The sequence below is a fragment of the Colossoma macropomum genome, unplaced genomic scaffold (assembly GCF_904425465.1).
Source record: "Colossoma macropomum unplaced genomic scaffold, Colossoma_macropomum, whole genome shotgun sequence".
Lineage (NCBI taxonomy): Eukaryota > Metazoa > Chordata > Actinopteri > Characiformes > Serrasalmidae > Colossoma > Colossoma macropomum.
In genome coordinates this window covers 228,661-248,985 of record NW_023495267.1, presented here as the reverse complement: position 1 = coordinate 248,985, position 20,325 = coordinate 228,661, and the positions used below count along the sequence as shown (strand labels likewise).

The 20,325-nt window shown below is 38.7% G+C and overlaps 1 protein-coding gene across 5 annotated transcripts in view; it reads right to left on the bottom strand.

Moving 5' to 3' along the window:
• The window catches only part of aplp2 (amyloid beta (A4) precursor-like protein 2), a 92,404-nt gene that overhangs the window by 25,335 nt on the left and 46,744 nt on the right, over positions 1 to 20,325 (bottom strand). For all 5 annotated transcript variants that reach the window (XM_036561767.1, XM_036561769.1, XM_036561768.1 and 2 more), the window contains exons 3-5: positions 20,006 to 20,135; positions 5,315 to 5,427; positions 2,646 to 2,863 (exon numbers count right to left, since the gene is read on the bottom strand). In XM_036561767.1, the coding sequence (XP_036417660.1) occupies positions 2,646 to 2,863; positions 5,315 to 5,427; positions 20,006 to 20,135 (461 nt within the window). The remainder of the gene's footprint in view (positions 1 to 2,645; positions 2,864 to 5,314; positions 5,428 to 20,005; positions 20,136 to 20,325) is intronic.

The window sequence follows — 20,325 nt, the reverse complement described above, 5'->3', positions numbered from 1 at the left end:
AATGCAACTAGTCCAGGACTAGGCTTAATCCCTGTCCAGGAATCCAGCCCATAGTGTTATAAACAAAAAACACGTGCGATTTGAAAACATTTTTTAACTATTTTGAAGAGTAGTGCAGATTATCATAGTGTGACAGGGAAGAGCTTACTTTTTTACTTTGCTCAAACTCAAGACCGGACTAAAAGAATTTGCAATGCTGAGTCACCTTTGACACTGCAATTTAAGTCTAGGCTTAATCCAAGTCCAGAAAACCAGTCTATAACAATACAATACGCTAAGTGCCCTTGTTTTGTTGCTTTTGAAAAACACATGATATCAGCATTGTCCAGGCCATGGAAAAACAGGATGCATGATGATATCAGAATCATATCGGTATCGTCAGATATTTGCTAAAAGAAATATCATCATTGGGTAGATTGTTTAGCTATGTCTTATATTTCAAAAGTGATATTTGATGACATATTTAGTGTACTCTAAATAAGCAGAATGTGTAGGCAATGCTTAGCTACTGTGCTAAAATATCTATTTTAATCATTTTAATAATTTAATAATAAACTAAATTCAAATTCCACATTAAGCAAGGATCCACTCAGTGTGGCTGCAGAGGCAAGCTGGTTTGGGTTGAAGGAGAAGCATAGTTTTCTAGCATGTAGTCATGGTAGGTTTTAGTAACAGAATTTTATTGAAAAATCTTTTTTCTTCAGTCCGAGATATTAGTCTAAAGTGGTTTTAATTTGGTTAATGGACTATTCTCAGTCCAGCGTCACTGCTGGACTGAGAATAGTCCGTTAAACAAAAATATCCAGTCAATAGCGTCCTGTGGACCACCAATGAAGGACTAGAGGATGATTAGCTCATACTGTACAGCAAGAGATGAGCTATCGTCTCTGGCTTTACAACTACAGGGTGGACCAACAACGCAGGTGCAGTGTTACTGCAGTGCTGAGAATGATCCATCACCCAAATAGTACCTGCTCTGTGAGGGTCCATGGGGGTCCTGACTACAGAAGAACAGGGTAAAAGGGGGCTAACAAAGTATGCAGAGAAACAGATGGACTACAGTCTGTAATTGTAGAACTACAAAGTGCACCTATATAGTAAGTGGAGCTGATAAAATGGACAGTGAATGTAGAAACAAGGAGGTGGTCATAATGTTATGCCTGATCGGTTCTACACAAACACGTACAAAATATGTATATGAAAAATATTGGATAACAGACATCTGCTTAGGCCTACAATTCCCCTATCTGTGCATCCCTAATGTAAAACTATCATGATATAGATTTAAGCTCATATCATGATATAGATTTAGGCTCATATCATTCGCCCCTACAAGGAGGGAAAAAGCATGACAAAGGAAGAAGGAGGGACAGAGAGGAGAGAAGTAGGTGAAGAGAAAGAGGGAGGAGAGAGGGAAAGGAGATGAAAGAACAGGCATGGGGACATAAGAGTGAAGGACAGACAGGGAGGTGAAGAGGTTGAGAGGTGGGGAGAGAAATGTGATTTATGAAACTGAATACACCAGCTGCCAGAGGTCATTGACGTGGCACTGCAATTCATCTTTACAAACACATACACACACACACACAAGCCCTCACACTCTCTCAGGTACCCAGCAGTGAACATTTGCACATATCTCACAAACATACACAAACACACAAACACACACACACACAAAATGTCACTACACATTCCTTACACACCACCTGTCATAAGATACTCCTGTTATACTCTACCTTCTGCCCACTAAACAGACCCATCTCATTAGCAGACGCACACATATACAAACACACAAAAGCCAAAAACATCTCTTATTACTCAAACACCATCTGTGATTATGTACATTACGGCTGGGCAATGTGGCAAAAATATCATACTGTGAGACATGAAGACATTTTTATATCACAATACTTTGTTTTTCTGATGTTTGTTAAGCTAAACAGACACCATGCAACAGTAGTACAATGATTGTCCCTTATTGAGCATTTCTTATACTGCATACTGTCGCAGGGCCAGACATGATCTTGTGAGAATGTCTGGGGACAACCATGTGAACTTTTGAGCTAATTGTGGAAGAGAATGTAGATTTATTAGGGGAGGGTCAAATTTCTAAACCAATACAGCTCAGAGTAGGTGGCAAAGATGCAATCATCAACATTTGCAGAGGGACTACAAGGAGGTCATTAGCCCATGGATGAGACGCAGGTCAGCATGGCTTTAAAGTTATGCCAAAAAACTCCAAATAAGCATGTGGATGTATGTTGTGTGTGTAGACAGCACATGCCACAACAAATGCCATATTTAAATTAATTCCTTGTAGAGGATGTTTACTTATTTTCAACTAGAAAATCAGCAAAAAATGTAATTCAAACTTAGGCATACAACTGTGTACAGCAATTAATTGTCAGCTAAAATTTTTATGATTGTGACAGGCCTGGCAGTTGGTCAGTGTTGTGAAAGTACTGACAACACCCATGATATGCTCAGAGAAGCTTACTGTGAAGAACTTTATCATAATAACGACATCATATCATCATTTTGTCCACCCTTAATATGTACACACACTTCAGTGGTGAGAGGAATACAGACAATAAAGGAATATATCAGCTTAATTTTCCAGGCGTTAACACATTTATGCACATTACCTCTCCTCTACAGCCTCATCCTCCTCATCCTCATCAAGCTCCACCTCCTCGTCTTCCTCTTCGTCTTCATCCTCCTCCTGAGAGGGAGAAGCAGGTGGGGCCAGCTCCTCAGGGCGAGTGGAGGGGCAACAGACGTACTCAGTGCCGTGGAACTTATCAATGCCACAGGGCAGCAGCATGCCATAGCTGTGCAGCACCATGCTTCCCTTCGAACAGGCCTAAAAGAGAACACAGATGAGAAAGAAATCACATAAATCACAAAATACTTGACCCTGGAACACAATATTTATGGGGCAGTCTACATACAGTAGTCACATAGTTACCAGAAATAGCATTACATGCATTAGCTTGGTTGATTTTACATTTGCAGATAACACTGAAATTAAGGATGGGCGATATGGCAAAAATGTAACATAATATAAACTGTAAAAATATAACAATACTTTACTTATTTTTTCAGTGTACAATACATACTGATATACATACACACGACATACACAATACATATGACATAACGGTAAAGATAAAATACCATCATATTGCCCACGCATAATCGAAATGTCACAATATGTGATGTTACTGAAAATCAGCGAACACTCAGATCTGTAATGGCAAATAATAAGGACGCGCAGTGATCAGCAGACAACTGCTTGACAGGTTTTTAGATTTTACTTATGTTTCAAATCAATATTTGGGCTACTGTGCTAAAATGTCAGCATTGTATTCATTTTACTGCATTTGCAACCCTACAGAAATAAACAATAATAAGTAATATTTCTCCAAAATACTAATCCAGGTAGATGTAGTCTCAATTTCAACTTCCAGTCCAACATCCAGAACCAATTTTATATAATATACAATTACTTGGTAATAAATAATCATTATGCAAGCAGATAAATTATCCAACTACCTGGAAACAATGTAGGAAAACAAGGTATGAAAAGAACAACACTAAAGGCCCATTGCTACTAGTGTCCTTCTATTTGGCCCAGTTGCCACAAAGTTCTATCACTTAGGCTAAATTCAAAGACTGTCAAAAGAGTATGCTAACTACTTGATTTGATGCATAAACAGCTGGGCCAGCAGCACCATGGATACTTACACAATTGTTATTTGAAAAGACTAGCTAAGACACTTTAGATCTGAAGGTGAACAAACTGCTAAACTGCTTTTTCTTAAGGGTTCACTTATAAAGTTAAGCTATTGCTGCTAGCTAAATATAATTTTTTTAAACTATATTTTTAAACTACTTGGCAAGTCACACCTAGTGTACTTATCCCATTAAGATCAATGCAAAAAAGTGCCTATTTCTGCCATTTTATCTACGTTTTCTGCTGCTGTTGCATTTCTTTCATATGTAAAAAACATGATCAAACAAAACTGAAATGTGATATTTTAATTTAGTTTGTGTCGCAAATAATCTTTGTAGAAAAAGAAAACACATAGATAAGAATATGAATACAAATTACACATTAGTTGTGCTTTATTGTTACTCTGATTAAACAAACCAATAACAAATGTATACCGATCTGTACTCTGAATGAGCTCTCATGAGGAAAATCCAACAAGAAAGACCGTCTTGAGCATATTTTATATAATGATAGAAAACATGTTAGCACACAGAATGCTCCAGTTCTCCATGCTGAAAGTGATCAAATGATTTTACAGTTGCCAATAGGGATGTGCACATGACAACCCATCTGGGGGAGAAAAGTTTTCATTTGTTTTTGGGACCATCAAGTACATGGCCCATCAAGTGGTTAATGCCCTCTAAGTTAATAAGTAAACAGGCAAGGTTTAACAATATCAAATGACTAACTTTTTAAGCCCTATGGTTGCTCAGTTTATGAACTTCAAAGGAATCCAGTGAATGCAGCTTTCATAATACCAGACACATGCCAGACACCCATAATATTGTTTAATCTTAACTTTACATAAATGTTGCTTAACATGTCTTGGAAAAAATTAGGGTTGGCACTGGGTGGAACGCCTGAAAGGTTTTATAAGGTGTGTGTGTGTCTCACTGTGTGGATGAAGACACTGATCAAATTATGTTTAAATTCAAAAATAAAGTGACAGATAACAGCAAAACTTGCTACATACATGTAGGCTCTAACATAGAAATACATTAAGTTAGTCAACAGTCTGATTGAGAGACAAAGTGACAGAGATAGATGTACACACACAGAGTGAGAGAACAAGCAGAGACTTGTAGCAGCTCAAAAGGGCATCTAGCCTGCAGCGCAGGTTACAGAGTTTTGTGTGTGTGTGTGTGTGTGTGTGTGTGTGTGTGTGTGTGTGTATAAAGTGGAAGAGGGTTGTGGATTAGCAGCATTACAGCCCTGCTGCTAATCTGATTATCAGGGTGAAATGTGAGGACTTGAACGTCTACTGTGACTGAGAAAGAGGGAGGGAGGAGGGAAAAAACACACAGTTTGAGAGTAAGAAGGCATGTAAAGAGTCTATAAATATAAAAAAAGAGAGAATGAACAAAGCAGAACCATCAGATGGTCTATTCACAAGAAGAATAATGGAGAATGAAAACAATGAACAACATTCGACAGGCCATCAGTGATGCTCTTTCCCTATTCCACTGTAATAGCTGGTATCTAAGAAGGAAAGAGAAGGCTGAGTGTGTGTATTTGGAGGTTACAGAAGGTTTGGCTTACCTCCTTGGCTACTCCGTGCCACTGCTGATGACTGACGCACATGTCCATGCGCTCCTTATGGAAGAACTTGCACTTCTCCGGGACCAGTAGGACATCGCTCACAAATTCACCAACTGCAAATGTACAACCACACATACACAGTCAGGCATCAGCAAGGAGTCACTGATAAAATTCAATATGACTATTTTCCAAATGCATCAGACTAGTTAATATTTCATTTTGCATGAATGAAGTTAATGAACCCATGCTTCCGGAGTGTTGCCACACAAAATGAATTAAAAGGAAGGGAAGGTCAAAAGAAAATAAGTGAAAAAAACAGGAGTTTCCAAAACTGAAGTTCAAAAATACTGTCAGTCTGAAAGGTGTAGTTGCCAAGAAACTGAGAGAGAAAAGGAAATTTTGCAAATCAAACCAGCTGCCAGTGTTCTCAGAACAATGGAGTCTAGACCTCAACATCAGTGAATGAGAATGCGATTACTTGGATTGCCAGAAGCAGAAAATGAAACCAACTTCTAAGACAGAACTTTGGAGGTAGGGAAAATATCCCTGCAGAACTCTCTCAGAAAAACTGAAATCAAGTCTCCCAAAAAGAATGGAAGCTGTAACAAAAGCAAAGGGTGGACACACTAACTTAGAGATGTACTGATACCACTTTTTCCTTTCTGATACTGATACTTGATACTCGACTGTGTCCCAGTACACATGAAAGCCAACTTGAGTTAAACACTAGGGGGGGGTGAAAAAATTAATAAATAAAAGAATTTTAAATTGATGTCCTTATCTGATGACAGCCATTTAATTTGAGCAAGAACATTGAAGAGCAGAAATCACAGACAAATACATTTAAGTTATTAACAATTTATTTAGTTATAAAAGTGATAAAGCAGATAATGTGGTCACTTTGTACTGCTGTTGACTCAGGAAAAAAGGTATGTGATCTGCTCATAACGTTGATGCCACAAATCAAAATACAGTGAAATAAGCCACATAACTCAAGGAAAATGAAACTGAAAACAAACAAAACTTAAAAAAAAGCAAATTCTCTCATTAATGACCATTATCGAATGAAATAGTAGTAAAACATTCTGTGCCACACACAGATTTACCGGTTGGTCCACCAGGTTTTGCCCAATCAGAATGACGTTGAGAGTAGACAACAATACTATGCTCCAGAATTCTTTTTTTTATTGAGCAGAATGACTGATTGTTTATCAATTTAGTGGAAGGATGTTTGTAGATATTTCACTACAGCTGTATATGAGATTGATCAGAGTGTGTGAACTGTAGCAGTCACGCGGCTGCACCTCTCACGCCCCACAGAATGAAACAAAACAGATAGCAGAAAGTTTACTTAAAACCCACCAGAATCTGAGACTCACCCATAATGTGTTCAAACACAAACATCTGAAGCATAGTGTAAAAGACACCACACACTTAAAATAACATCTCTGCATCTAACAACATCTATCACCTCTTATCACTAATACCCCACTGTCCTTGTGAAATCAGTCTGTCAGTTAATAGTTGTCAGTTATAGAGATCTCTTTTTGTGATATTAGATGCTCATTTGTCCTCCTTCAGGTTTAAAATAATCAGTGTCACCACCAGAGGTGACAGAACTACACACTTACTTAAGTATAAGTACTAGTAATCCAGTAAAAAAATACTCAAGTAAAAGTTGAAGTATGACTTAGATGTTTTACTGAAGTAGAAGTATAAAAGTACATATTTATAAATGTACGTAAAGTAAAAAAAAAGTAAAAGTATTTCTTTAAAAATCATCTCTAATTACATTTTTAAACAGGATATCTTTTTACTGAGAGTTAGAGGAACACATTCATCAAACTGAGCATACATAAGGGTTTTTACTAGAGCAAGTAAGGCCAAGACTCGAGTGGAATTTGCTTTCAGACCTGGAGTTACACACAAACACACACACACACACAAAATGTGTTAATGTCCTGCAATGTCATTACATCAGGCTGTAGGCTGCTCCTAACAGCCATGCAGTCATCACTCTGCATATTCCAACACTCCCCCCCAAAAAACTTCACTATAAACCATGCTCACCACAGGCACAACTTCTGCCCAGAGAAGATGACAAAACTAGGTTAAAATAAGACAGCTGAGGTGTACAATGTTAAACCTGCAAAGCTAAAGATGTACAAACTTAAAACCTAATAATTATTGAAGCCAAAAACACAGGTTACTGCCACAGTGGGCAGACCCAAATTAAGACAACATGAAAGCCACGGCGGGCAGGAAACACATTTATGGTCTATTTCTGCAGTGAAGTAACGTCCATACAGGCGTCTGAACATAATCACTACATCAGTTAAGGTGGAACGGGAAATAAAGCTTCAGCTTCATCTAATCTCTATCCACTGTATGAGTCTTAATTACAGCCCTGTGGCTGCATCACTTGAGATGAGGACTGCCAACATTACTACAGATGCATATTTGGGTGTGATATTTACAGTTTGAGCATTCTTGTGCTGTGAGTTTATTCTGATTCTCCTGAAATCCCACTCCGGCACTGAATAAGGCCATGGCTAAATTGAGGCTACATTGTAAAAAAAAATGCAGCTTTTAAACTTGAAAAGTAAGTAACCAGGTTAACTTGAAATGTTGAGTTCACTTGTGAGTTCTTTTGTGAATAAGTTCACAAATGTAAAACATTTTATTCTTCTGTTAATATTACAGGTTCAATGAACTCAGATTTTCAAGTGAACCTGGTTACTGGAACCTGGTACTTTTACTTTTTAAAGCTGTATATTTTTTTTTACAGTGTAAAGGCTATTATTAACTCAAGAGACAGACGCTTCTTTCCATATGTCTCCCTTATGTTCGGTCCCTCAATAACAATATGGACTAAAATAAACTCAGACTGTAACTTACTACACAGTGGGAGATGAAGGTTTACTTCAAGAGGTAAATCGCTAAGATTAGTGTGTTTGTATGTTTGTATCTGGTGTATCTGTAAAACCAATATCTTAGGCAGAAAGCCAACAGGTTCGTTAACGACTTCTACTGCTTTTCCACAAAATAGACCTACTGGCATTACAGATTTTGTCATAAGCATTTTACTTCTGCTTGTCAACCTACACTGCTGTCATAAGTTCGGGTATCCCCAGCACTAATACCAATACCGTGTTTGAGTGCCAGTATTGCACTGATAACAGTATTGGAGTAGCACTACGCTAAATACTGAAAAATCTCATATAGTTGTTGGATCTTCTGTGAAATGGATACCTTATACTTAATGTCCATTTTGGAAATTAAATAATTGAAGAGTGGTCTCTGACTTTTGCATAGTACTGTAGGTTGTGTTGAATGAATTGTTATGTTTTGCATTTTCCTCTTAAAATGGCTCCAAAGGAACCTGTATTTATACTGGAGTGACAACAGGGACACAGCTGTTTTATGGAATAGAATTTTATCGTGTATATAATGCTCATTATCTCTCAAGAGATTGCTAAGACTTAAAAAAAAATAAATAAATAAAAAATCAACACTGTTGCGTGACACCAACATCCGTGTGCTGGTATAGATACACTGCCTAGCACTACTTGAACATCAAAACAATCCAGCGACAACCACTTTTCAAGATCCAGGCAAAGAACCAATTCTCAATAAAACAAAATTAATAAGAAAAGACAGTAAAACACCTCAATAACTCATCCCAACATGGTCCTTTGCATTTCATTATGATGGGATTACCAATAGGGCAAGTGCCACTTAAACATCTGCACAATCACCCAGAGACAGAGCATGGATCTGACTCACACACACAGTTCCACTCTGCTTCAGCCGACACGGCACAACGACAGCTTTTACTGCACCAGCAGATTTTTATTAATTTCCCTGCAGACAGCTATGCAGGAAATTTACAGAAGAAATATATTTCAACTGTAAAAATGGGCAATTACTGACTCTGTGGAGTCAGTGGGTGAGCAGTAGGTTGCACAAGCAGCACTGGAGAAGTTCAGATGCCATCAGGTACTTGGCATGCTCCTACTGACCATATGGTGGATGGTCATTACAGTAAGACTGACCTCAAGACAGATGGAATGGCAATGGGGTCACTAATTCGACCAAAGACGGGGGGGGGGGAGAAACAGAGATTGTCACTTTCAGTTAGTGTTGCACAATATATTGAAACTTCAGTGGTTTTCAATATGATATTGTGGTAAACAATCCAATATACTAAACATTCAATTCATTTTTTAATAGGCCAACGCTATGTTATTAATATTTAATATTTTATTCTGCTCACAGTCAAATCAAATTGACATGGATGGAAACATGCCCATTAATATACTCCCAGGTAAAGAGTTTTACTCAATAAGGTAACTCTGTGCTCCTAGAAACAAACAGCTTAATTTACAACCCATTTAAACATATCATGGTAAATGTTAGGCTATATTATATTCCACTCTCTCACTGTTAATTTTCCTTTTTGCTAATGCTGAATGAGGCCATGTTTAAAGTATTTAGTTAAGTATTTGATTGATTTAACATTTGAAGAGTTTTGTAGTGATGAAAAAAGAAAAAATGTATATAAACTAAGTTGTAATGATCTCTGTATTTTTCTGTGGTTAATCCTATAAACACCGGGTGTTCAGATGGAAAATGTTTTTATTTATTATTATTACATTTTTTTTTTTTTACCACATTATTGTTTAGGTATTGAGCATTACTCTTAGCATCAGTATCAAAGTAAAAATTCTGGTATTGTGACAGCCCTCTCTGTGTCTTACAAAACATATGCAATGACTGTTAAAATCTGATAAAAATGACAGTTTATAGCAGGGATTCCCAACCTTTTGCAATTTGCAATCCACACAAATGACCACAAAAGCTTCTATGGCTCACAAGAAGTTTTAACACATCTGATTCGTTTTTCTGTCTGAGTTCTGGCTTAATTCGGTTCATTATATATATATATATATATTCATGATGTTTAGTCTCCAAGTGACAGCGTAAACTGTTTGGCTTCAAAGCTTCATTTGTAAAGGCGTCTGAACATATAACACAGAATGTTAGTTGTTAGCTCTCAGTTCCCCTTGCATGTGAAACCTAGCACTAGGTACTCACTGCTGTTTTTTCTTCATTTTGGTTTATACTTGCTTTTCTCAGATTTTTTTTGTCTGATATGGTGGCCGCTTCACTTGCAGATGGCCAAACCTCAGGATCTGGGACCTTTTGAAAGACCTTTTGAAAGATTTTAACATGGTGGATGAATTCCATATGATTGAAACGTGAAATGTTTTACATTGACTTGCACTGAAAATAAAGACAGAACTAGCTAGCATGTTGTGAGAACAATCAATAAGCTTGGTATAAATGTCTTGTTTTTGCAAATAAATACCAGAACAATATTTAACATTACCTTTGCAGGTTGAAAACCACTGGTTTATAGCTTATCTTTAGCAACAAGCAACTTGTTGACTTCCTGTAATATATTCTCCATGTTCAGCATTACGAGCTGTTCAATTTGGCTTTTAGCCAGTTAATTTTCACCTCCTGCTCTTATTATAATTCCACTGCACAATACACTGGGGTTTGATTCTGCCTTGGGCAAGCACACCATGCTATACCAAAAAGAATCCTTGGGCAAGATCGTTAATGCTATATTCATCTAGCTCTGTAACAAACTGTAGGTTGCTCTACCAAATGCCATAGATGTAATGTAAAAGTAGTGAGAAATGGGATGGAAAGAAAAAATGGAAAAGAGAGAAAAGCAGAGAAAGGAGGGGAAAAAAGCACAGGGATGGAGGGATTGAAACTAAGAAGAGAGTTTACCAAAGGAGAAGACTGCAAGCATTCAGAAACTGCTCATTTGGTGCTCACCACAAAACAGGCAAAAACAGCACAGGAGAAAGGGAGAGAGAAGAGAGTGAGTGAGCAAGAGAGGCAGAAAGGCAGTGTTTTGGAAAATTAGAAGGTTGAAGGAAAGGAAGAGGCTGAAAATAGCAGAGGACACAGCTGTTCTTCAACCCACTGCCCCTCCACACACCACATAGACACACACCTACCATACCTCACCCTCCACCCACACTCAACAGGACACAGCAATAAAACTTAACATCATCTTAAAAAAAAATAAAATTCTGCCATTCTCACTGGCCAGTACTGTGTCTGAACAGAGAAATCATGAACAGTTCAGCCCCATTCAGCCCTTATATAAATAACACAGCCACACACAGACTTACAGTACAATGTTTTTGATTCGCAAAAACAAGTGGTACAGTCTACAAAATAATGACTGGCCTCTCTATTCTACAGCACTTGCGTCTACACATGAACCCCGGTGACGCAAACTCCGGTCACAAAATCAGAATGACTCAACAACAGCATTATTCCTTATACCACACTCAGAACAATGCTGACACACATAACAAAAGCTTAGATGGATGTTGTTCCAGCCTCGCCTGCCTCCCTTCAGTACAGCACAGCAAATTGTAGTGAAAGCATAATAGGTAATGCGTAGGACCCCACTCCATTCACAGTTTGGGTTTATGAGCTTAATAATCATGTCTACGGATTTTGCATGGCACAAAAATACAGATAATACAGGTTATACAATTCATGATTAAGATATGATCTGCACATTTGCAGATTTCATCATCTTCAAAAAGCTTTAAGCTAAAAGCTCTGTCTTTGTTTACCATGCAAATGAAAGTCATCTTTTGCAACGGTTACTGACTCTGTGTACTGTAACAAAGATAAGCATTCTGGAGAAAGATACAGTCAGTGGATTTGAAAGTCTGTGATGTTCACAGTATCACATCTTCAAAAGACTTTTCTCTGAAGCATTTAGTTGCTAGTAAACATGTTATCCTTGTGTGTATGCAGATGCATATCACTTTCTGCCACACAGATTTTAGAATCACTTGCTCCTTTATGTCAAGCTTAAACAGTGGTCTATGGACGGTCATTTTGCAGGGCTGTCAAACTGCCCTTTCCTGTCAAAGTTGTCAAGGTATTTCTTGGTCATGTTTAGCAATGAAACCTACCAGACTCTCAAGAGACAGTGGCTTGCAAGACCACTGTGACTAGGTTGCATTCAAACACGTCTGAAATGTTTAATTATATGAGGTCATTTTATTAATCATTTGTCTGTGGATTAGCACTAATACTGACAACAATCCTTGATAAAATTCATGATTTATCTGTGCATTTTGGGTACTAGATTTTACCTTCAAAAAGCTTCAAAAACCTTTTTTTTTCCCACAGCATAAAATTTTAATACCCTTTTGCAATAACACTTCACAAAACTGAAGGTAATCTTAATCTCAAAACAATCTGTTTGATCATATGTTTCAACCATGGAGTATGACATGTTTAATTATATGAGGTCTTTTTTACCACATGGCAACCACTTAAACCAGATGATTCTGGTGAGGTTTTATACACTGGTTCACTGTACCTCAGGCAGACACTGCTGTAAGGACTGTTCTAGATCATCACCATGATGAGGCACAGCAGTGCTATCTGAGCTATAGCAGTACAATAGTGGCCTAAAGAGGAGAATGGAGGAACTGAGTGTATTGTTAGAAAGGCTTACGTTAGATCTCTGCAGAGCCTTTAGTCTATAACGTGTTAAACGGAAGGTTCTGGAGAACCTCTCTGTTCCAGGTCCAGCCTCAGTGGGATGATGAATGGGAAAGCAGAGGAGAACAGTTTTCTCTCTTTTTCTCTCTCTGGGCAAACAGCCACCTGGAGCACCACTTAGACAGAAACAGCTACACAATGTTACCGGTGTGGCTGAGTCAGAGGAGAAAAGAGAGGGGGAGAGACAGATGAGAGCAAAAAAACAAAGGGAGATAGAGAAAATCTGAGAGAAAGGAAGACAAAACAAAGACAGTCTGTGTCTTCTGATCTTCTCCAACTGGCTGAGTCAGGCTCTACAACAGCGCATGCATCCACTCAGCCAGACATCACCAAGATACACCGAGATATAATTTGTATTGCCATTTTTAAAGATCTGTGTGACACTCAGCATTGTGATATATTATGATATTTTGCACTTTATTAGACACTTGTGACTGCATTTTTCCAAAATAATTATTTAGTATCAAATAGAATGTACAATTTGCTCATCACTCTTCAATCCTTTTCCACTGAAGCAAAACAGAACTGTGAAGTAGACAAAGCAACATTCTAATAACTTCCTCCAACATTTACATATTAAGCAAGGTTTTTAGCAGGGGCTGATTTACAGAGCTAGGAGATTGTAATGTTAGGAGTCTTGCATCATCTTGTTGACTCCGAAAACAATGGATTTTTGTATCCTATAAGCCTGCCCACAGGCTTAATAAGGAATTGCACTGATTTTTCTACATTTCTCCATAAGTCAATTGTTAAGATGTAAACAAAGTCTCTGTTCTAGAGAAACTTACCAAGACAGAATATTTCAGTGGTGGTGATAGGAACTAGAAGTCTAAAGAGTTTAATGCCTCTAAAGGCTACATCATAAAAAGTTATTGCATGAAGTGTTTTTGAATACACTGCTTGCCTTTTCTATGACAGTTTGGTCCGTGTATCTTCTCTGTTCATTTGATTTTTATTTCAAAATCCAGTATTGAAAAACAGCAAATGGGTCAATTCTCGTTTTTGATTCTGTTATTGTTAGTCGAAAAACAACAAACAGCTTCATTTTACAGTTTCACAGACTAATCAAAAAATCAAATAACAAACAAACAGCAATGGAATAAAGGGTTGATTTTAACTGAGTTAAATTAACCAACAATAAACTGCCGAGTGCACCCATGGTCGCAGGAGCTCAGAAATTAGGCTGTCGCGGTTAAAAATTACGAGGACAGGAAAGATCGAGCATGAGTGTTGAGAAGGTCAGCCTAGTTCTGTCATTATGGAAGGCGATATGACGTTTTATATGTGTTTGTTGACTTTTTTTCTATTAACAAAAAACTGCGCCGATTACAACATGACTCCCGCCATGTGCACTGTCCCATGTGGGTTAATAGTGTTCGCCCCGCGGCGCCGGGGGTCTCTGTGCTCAGGACTCTGTGTTCCGTTCGCTTCTGTGAGTGTTTTACGGTGGTCTAAATCAAACGAGGGGACTCAACATTTTTCAGGGGTGATAACGTGGGTGTGTTTAGTTAGTTGGGTTAAGTGTCTACAATGAAGCGGAGGGAGCGGAGGTGACCTTCATTGTTAACAGGCTGTCCTGTATGAGCCTTTTCTGCAGGTGTCAATAAAGTAGCAGAATGACAGTCTCTCCTGAGAGGCTACAGTCTCACCAAGATGCTACAGTACTGGTCATTATGACTGAAACACATGTAATCTAGTGTCCATATGCCTGTATGAAGCGTGCGTATGCATAGGGGAGTTCGGCACAACACAGACATAAAACTTCTTGAACTTGAGCGCGTCAGCAGCTGATCTGGGGAGCATGAAGCCCCGTCAAATGTTGGGAGTTCAGTTTCTTCCCTATATCATTTCTTTCTTATATAGTTTGGACACTTCAAATATACAAATGCTTATACAAAAATATAGCCGACCACATACACCAGAACCACAGGCCTGATTTCTATTATTTCTGAGCTTCCATACCTGCACTCTGCACGTTTATTTATAGAAACAGCAGTCGGAGAAAAAGGTGAGCCAGAGGAAACTTATTTCACATGGCGTGCTCTAAAAAGAGAAAAATGACAATAAATGTTGTTGAAATATTACTGAATTGTACTTTATTTGATTTGCCATTCAGTTGTTGACTACATAAAATGTTGATATACCTACTAGGCTACTTCAGTATACAGTATATTGCACTGAATTATGATGCAAGTTAGACGTTATGATGTTCCGGACCTTTGCTTGAGGATATTTTCTCTAACCTGACCAGGAATTTTTATTAAAGACCCCTGATGTAGGGTGTTATAAAGCAAAGTAGTCCCTAAAGAAAACTTTAGGGAGCAAAGTTCCCATCATCACCACTGTAAAGAACTCAGAGTCACATTTCGCATAAAACCATTCTGAATGAGTTTGTTTAGATCTGGAACTCCCTTTTGATTCACAAAAAATATTAATGTAGGAATTGCACAGTGTGAAGCTGAAGCTCAGAGCTGATACATACCTATAATATTTGAGATCTGATCCGAACAGGCCCTATCGGAACTGCAAAATCTGAAACTTGAACATAACTCTAACCTATTTGACAAGCTGTCTTTTTTTATTTGGTCCATGGTGAACAGTTAGCAAGATCATAAGCTAGGCTTTGTTGTACACATAAACAATAATAGGGAGAGATCGCACAAGATATGTGAAAATATGTGTGTGGAATTTACAAACATACAATACAAACAAATCTACATGCCTGAAGAGAGCCCAAAATCCTATTTAAAAAAAAACCCTGTAGTAAAAGATCAATACTTGGGCTCTATCTGTTGAAATAAATTTTTCATCCAAAATATCACAATACTATGCTGTACTGATTTTTTTTCCTTCTCCAATCACCACCTTTTTTCCTCTACTTCACCTCTCTCCTATTAAGTTCCCCTTTCTCTGCTTCCTCTCTCTTCTCTCTCCCCTGACAGAATAGAGCAAAGCAGCCCACTTGGGTGATGGCACTAGCTTGCACACAGTGTTCGCCACATGCCCTGTGATGGTAGGCAGATGAGTGGCAGCTTAGCAAAAACGGTCACCTGCTGGTTATTACGTGACCAACTAACAGAGGCAGCAGTTCTACTGACTAATACTAATTCCCCAGAGAGAGAGAGAGAGAGAGAGAGAGAGAAACATGCCCAAATGCAAATTAATGTAGAAAAGAAGGTTTTCTAAAGCCAAAGGATGCTTTCAACCAACTGTGTCTGTTTAATCATTTTTTCCTCCACTGTTAAATCCTGTACAAAGAACATTATGGTGTGTTCTATGCTACATTCACAATAATGCTCAATGCACTGAAGACATGATTACAATGTTGTTAAATAATGCTACAGTGCTGGAAAAAAACACTGTGCTGCAGGGTTTAGAATCAGGGACACAGGGAAAATGGTGGTTTAGAAAAGTTAGAGAAAAATGATAATACACGCCACTGGGACTTACACACTGTGAGTCCTCCAAACATGACCATTTTCTCTTTCTTTCTGGCTCACATTATACACTTAAATCTATTCCAGTGACATTAAGTCTGTCCACGCTACTTACATGAGCTCCCTGAGTTGCCTTTCAGGCTCCAAAAGTAATTTTGGCCTTTCGTCAGTGGCTGTTCGTTCTGCTATTCTCTCCTATCTTCTCTTCACAGAGACTTTTTTGTTGTGCTAATTAAAGAAAATGTCTGCTCTATTACATGACCATTTTTCAATTCAAAACAAAACACAAACCACAGAATGCAGATCTTCTTTGGCTTTGTTGCTGTTTTGTACTTGGTGTGGCTATTATAGACAATGGATGCTTTTCTCTAGTGCTAAATTACATCAGTCCTGTTTTCAGTTTAGTAGAATAATGAAATAAAGTTCAATTAAATAAACTAAACATAAGCACACTGGTGAGCTGCACGCAAAATATAACCAAGGAAATCACCCCAAGGCGTGTGTAACCACCAATGTTAAAGGCTATCTGAAATCAATCAGAGTTGCACCTACTGGAAGAAATGAGCCAGAACCTCATAACGAATGGCTTATGAGCAAATATCAACACTGGTCTTATTAGTCAGCTAGCAGCAGAGCTCTACTCCTGAGCACTGCTCATATCCTTCATACAAGCATAATCACTGTCTTCACAGTCATACTATCTCGCTTTCTTTCTCAACCATGTCTCCTCCACAGGGAAACACAGGCCGAAAAAAGAGAAAATGAAATAAAAGACAAGAACAAAGTCAAAGAGAAAGACAGAATGTGTAGGAGTTTGCTTATGTGCCTGTGCCTATTTTTCTAAGCCACAACTGCTATAGCATTCATTAGTGCTCTCTCTTGCTCTTCCTTTTGTGCATATACTTGAAATTGAGCAAGAGGAGGAATACAAGCAAAAAAGGAGGACACAAAATGAAATAAGAGACAGAAAGTGTGTCTGTGTGTGTGCTTACTTCACTATTTTTTCATACCACTGCAACAGCTAAAAGGCAACACATAGCAGCAAATTGTAAAGCTCTGAAACCCAGACAGAGACTAAGCATTTTCTTAGTCTGCTTTGCTCAAAGCCTCTCTCTGTCGTTGGACTGGTGACAGGGGCAGAGCAGCCAGCAGCCCATTTCATCCCATTACAGCCTAGAGAGAAATGGGTCTCTCTAATTAAACAGCACTAGCAATAATACTGCTGAACCATAATGAGTTGTTAAGGGGCAGTATTAATAGTCAGCAAAAGAAAGGTGAGACAAGGCAAGAATGAGATGGGTTCAAGGTTAGACTGAAGTAGACAGGGTGAGGTTGGGAAAGGTTTGGGACACATTGGGCCCCACCTTTGAAGGGGCTCTTTTACTTCATTATATCATATCAACAGTTTTTTTTAATTCCTCAAAATAAATCTTAAAGTTGCTTGAATCGCTGAATCAAATCGACAAATCAAATCGCTGTTTGCTCTGCAATTTAATAAACTGCACTTAATTCACAACAAAAAAAGAATCATCAATCGTGATCAAACGTGCTGTCAGTTCAAAGATTCATACCCCTAGTAAATTTTAATCAATGTTTTATTGTTTTTCCCGAGTATTTTAGTTAATAGTAATTAAGTGGAGTCAACGTGATCGCTCTAGATATAGCTACATTAGGCTATACAAGTTTAGCCTGTTGTAGCTATACAGCCTAAGTTTAAGCACAAAATCACAGTGATTTGTGGTTTTGTGCTTAAACTTAGGCTCCTTATACTTGGCCTAGTCTTAGTGTCCAATACTGTGACATCCCTTTTCACTACGCAGTGTTTCCATGGTAACGGCAAACATTATGGCAAAAGGCATTACTGAGAACAATTAGACAACCACACACATACCACCCACAAACACACATCCCTGAGATTTCATGACACCAAGAGTCAGTTGTTTAGCATGTAAAAGGGTGTTTATATGAGTGAATGTGTCTCATGCACTAAACGTTGCCTAAAGGTGCACTTTCCTCGTGACCCTGTCAGTCCATCGCCCATGGCATCAGGTGGCAGGAGCCAACAGCTGCAGTGTCAGCTCCTCACATATATACACACATGCACACACACTCATCTCCAAACGTCCATTTTGTGAAGCCCCCAACTGTCAGCCCATTTCACAGCCCAGTGCCGGCGCTAATGGCTTTTTCAGCCCGCAAAGCGCCACAACTCAATCAGCCAGCGCCAGGGTGAGGGACTGGCAGGCAGAGGAGAGGAAAGAAGAGAGCATGCCAGCTCTACCGCCAGGAAGGGATGAGATAATGTTATTTCTACCATATGAATAAACGCAAATGGAAAGCAAGGTTGGAACTATTTAATGTTGGAAGACAAAATAATTACACAAGGGATGTGATCTATTTCGCACAGCAGTGCAATTGACCTACCCATGCTCCAAACTACCAATGCATTCTTTCAACTGTTACAAGCTTGGACAAGCTTTCCCATTGAATGTAATGAATTTAGGCCAATGAATCCAGGCAGGTTGGAAAAGACAACAGGCCACATTCACCAAATGATCTTAAAAATAAATTTCTTCTTAAAACCCACTTACACAGTTTTCACGAAGATGAAGACTGAAGTCTAGCTGCTTGTATGCCCTAATCACATCCCTCTCGGTATAGCATTTATGGTTCTCTTTCCAGCTACTGCCATGTTCCAAGTAGCATCAAAGTAGCCTTTATCAAGTTGTATCATTTGGTCATTATCATTTACAAGCAAAACACTGCTGATGCCTAGAATATCCGTCATAACAGTAATGTTAGCATTGGAGGACACTGCAGACTACGCTGGACAGCGCTTATGGGACAACTATGGATAAATCAACAAGCAGCAAATTAACAAACGCAATAGCAAAATGTAAAGCTCCAGTTCACCTCAAAACAAGATGTACCACAGTAGTATGAAAGCGAGAGGTGTGAGCCAAAAGAACAGATAAGGACAGAGAGTGGAGTGCAAGCGAGTGTGTCCAAAACAGAGAGTAAAGGAACAGAAACATTACAGAAAGGGTACAAAGAGAGTTTAGTACCTCTGACAGCTGATCTAGCCCACATGACTGTGTTGCCATAGTCAATTACTGAGTGAACTAGAAAAAGAGAGAGTGTGTGGGGATCCATGATCACTTTGGTGCTATGAGAAGCAATGAAGTAGCTGGACACTCAAACACACACAGAGGCTAGAGTGTCTTTGCTGGCCTCATAGCCCCTTGTCAGAAAGAGGAAATAAGATTTTGCTTTATTGCTGTCCAAGTCCCCCACACTATAATGGCTTTTTACCCCTGTGCCATCATGCAGCTCAGTTCCGCTATATCAGCAGCCATGAGCCAGGATTTAGATAATCACAGCTGACTCCAATACAACCCCAGCACACCAGAGCCACGATGGCCTTCAGCCATGCTGAATTGAGAACCTTAATGGCTGACAGATTTAGGAAACTGTGGCTTATTTGATATAGAATTTCAGCCACTGATGTGTGAACATATCCTGCCCAGATTACACTGCTGGTAACAGTTCCTAAATGTGTCTTAATGCAATGTATTTGTGAACAAATGGAACTTTTTTCCTAAACTAAGGGTTTCATTAGGTAAGTTAATTGGCTCACCCAAGCACTTGTAAGGGACCACAGTGTGAGCATGGCCCTTGCACTGCTTCTTCTCTTTCTTGCACCAGTTCTCGATTTTGATTGGTTGGTTGGCCTCTACCACATTTGTAATTTGCAGTTCAGGGTACATCTAATAGGAGAGAGAGAGAGAGAGAGAGAGAGAGAGGAGAGAGAGAGACATTTTAGCACCAACAGCACTCAGTGATCTGTGCCTTATAATCTCTAGACACCATCTGCTCAGGCATGAAACAGCAAAAGTCCTCAGTAAAAACCAATCTAAAAACGTACATGGAGGGCCTCCTAGGGATTTCATACAGCAC